This window comes from Phytophthora parasitica (genome assembly GCF_000247585.1).
Source record: "Phytophthora parasitica INRA-310 unplaced genomic scaffold supercont2.123, whole genome shotgun sequence".
Classification (NCBI taxonomy): Eukaryota; Oomycota; class Peronosporomycetes; order Peronosporales; family Peronosporaceae; genus Phytophthora; species Phytophthora nicotianae.
The window spans coordinates 15,908-18,416 of record NW_008649109.1 but is presented as its reverse complement, the minus strand read 5'-3'; the positions used below and the strand labels follow the sequence as shown (position 1 = coordinate 18,416).

Sequence of the window (2,509 nt, the reverse complement as noted above, 5' to 3'; positions counted from 1 at the left end):
GACTCAATAAGTAACACAGGCCAATATGCCGGACAAATTCAATTCAATCTCTCGACGAACTCTTCGCAAGCCGCATTTGTCAATTGGGAAGAAGCTGTTATCGAGCTTCCAGTAAAGCACTTCTTAAGCAAGCTTACATTGTTTTGATATTTACTTGAGATTTGTCGCTTCTTAAGCAAGCTTGAAGTCCATGGAATTCCACATGGAATGGACCAGCTTTACGCTATGGTCTCTTTTGTTTTTGCTCCATGATCGCCTTTTATGTTATAGCAAATAAATTATTTCTCGTAGATATCAATCTCAAGTGTTTTGTCGCTACCTGAAGGAGTGAAATCACCATGGAATATGCGTTCCCGACGGTCTCTAGGTCTGCTTGGAGTCTTTGCAGCAGGCGTTGCAACAGGTGCTGGCTCAGGCTCAAACGTTGTCTCTGGTTCAAAGGATGTATCTGGCTCAACTGATGCGATTTGCTTGGATGCATTTGATCGATTTTCGATTTTGTTATAGCTCGTGTTAGCAGCCATGGTGCTGTGGAGTAGCTTTGCATGTAAATCATTCTTCTCGCGATTGGTGAGCTTACCATATGTTGGCGATTGAATTAAATGAGACTCAGCAATGTGTCGAATCATATTCATTGACATTGGCTTTCCATTGTACTTCATGAACAGTTTTGATATAACTTGACTGAAGCTATTGCTCGCACTTGTATAATCGTACTCACCTGGCTGTCTATTGAAAATGCGCCGCAGGAGTTTGCTAGGTTGTTCTCTTACTGTGTTAGTCAAGAATTCAAGATATGACTTGATCAAGCTCATCGTAGTGCTATCCAACTGAATCGTTTGCGGTCCCATGAGCCGAACATTCTTGAAATCATTCAGATGTAAAACGTTCCCTTGAAGATAATTAGCACCTTCCTCAGGGGTGAGCATGACACTTGGCCATACCAAACGAAGTGGATAATGCACGTTCAACCACAACGTAATATAATCAAACACGAGCTTCAAGTAATCAGTTATCTTAGCTTTGGCCAGCTCCTCAAACTCGGATCGGGACAGGAATATTTTGCCATACGTTTCGTTGAGCACCTTTGCGACTTTACCAGGGACGGACATGAGTTCTTCATAGCTGATGTATTTCTTCTCTTCCTTGGGTGTCAGTTCGTTGTCCAGCTTTGCAGCCCTGTTTTGCTTACTCAGTTCCTTTCGAATCGTATTGTAGTATCCAAAGGCATCTCGGAATCTGTTCTTGACCATCTTACACATGGCGTTCAGTGTTAGTATCAGACTCTCTTTACTCGTGCAGATGCTCATCAGAAGTGCAACGATCGTCGAGTTCTGTACCTTAAACGTCTTTTGAAACGTCACGTCGTCGTATTTGTTTGGATACTGAATATTGGCGATGAACTCATTTGGAGACCATTGCTCTTTCGCAACGTCGGCCTTGTAGAGCTTGATCAGTTGCCTAGTGTATAGATTTACCGTAGTAGCTCGTTAGACTCAATAAACAATCTTGAGCTTACATATACGATGCTTTACATTACATCATGGATGCTCTCACCAAAAAAAGAATAAGAAGTATCGAGTGATACTCAGTAATGGTGAAAAGATTGATTTCGGGGATTCTCGTTATGCTCAGTATAAGGACCAAACTCCACTGAAGGCATATCGGCACCTTGATCACAATGATAGTGATCGACGAGCAAGATATTACGCTCGACACAAAATTGACTACCCTGAATTTACACCAGATTGGTTCAGTAAGCGCTATCTATGGTGAAAGACCTCTTAGACTCGCGTTTGAAATTGAGCAACTTTGAAGTATCAATATAAAGTTGATTGGACAGTGTTTTGAATATTCGTTGAACCATAGTCGTTTTTAGATGGAGTACAGGTTTCGAGTGATCTACTTCGCCTGATCCATCGATCTCCATTGCCTGAGGCACTAATTGTCGTCGAATTTTCTTTCGTCGATGCATTTTTCTTTCTTTTGGTTAGTATATACTAGTAGATAAAATGAGCTTTCCGATTTTGTTAAATCTCAATAACCAGGTGGCTACTCCTCAGTTCCGATAACGATTCTCGCAGCCAATTGACTTCAGTCAGTGTGAAATTGCACTAGGATCAATATCCATTTACTACTCCTGGCGAGCAATTACTGCTCAGCGTCAAAACAACAGCTTTAAGATCATATGGCCGACAGCTTCGACGACATCGACATACACAATTACGCTCCCTGATGGCACATACTCGGCAAGCGACATCAATAACTACCTTCATATCCAAAACAATCTCTATTTGACCAACAATACGACCGGATCAAACTACTATTTCATCGCATGTGCTGAGAACCCATCGAGTTACGCTATTCAATTCACAATGCAACCAGTCAAGAGTATCACAGGCTACACTGCTGCAAGTGGCTTTCCTACAATGCCAGTCAGTGCTTATACACCTCAGCTCCAGGTAGTCGATTCCTCGTTTGGTTCTATCATTGGGTTCAGTCCAGCTAC

General features: G+C 42.0%; 1 protein-coding gene across 1 annotated transcript; it reads right to left on the bottom strand.

The window, feature by feature from the left end:
• Nucleotides 1-278: 278 nt before the first annotated feature.
• Nucleotides 279-1,545, bottom strand: PPTG_19438 (hypothetical protein; the record flags this gene model as incomplete). Its single annotated transcript, XM_008917912.1, has 2 exons — nt 279-1,461; nt 1,541-1,545. The coding sequence occupies 2 exons, from the start codon at nt 1,543-1,545 to the stop codon at nt 279-281; spliced, it is 1,188 nt and encodes a 395-aa protein (XP_008916160.1).
• Nucleotides 1,546-2,509: the final 964 nt, after the last annotated feature.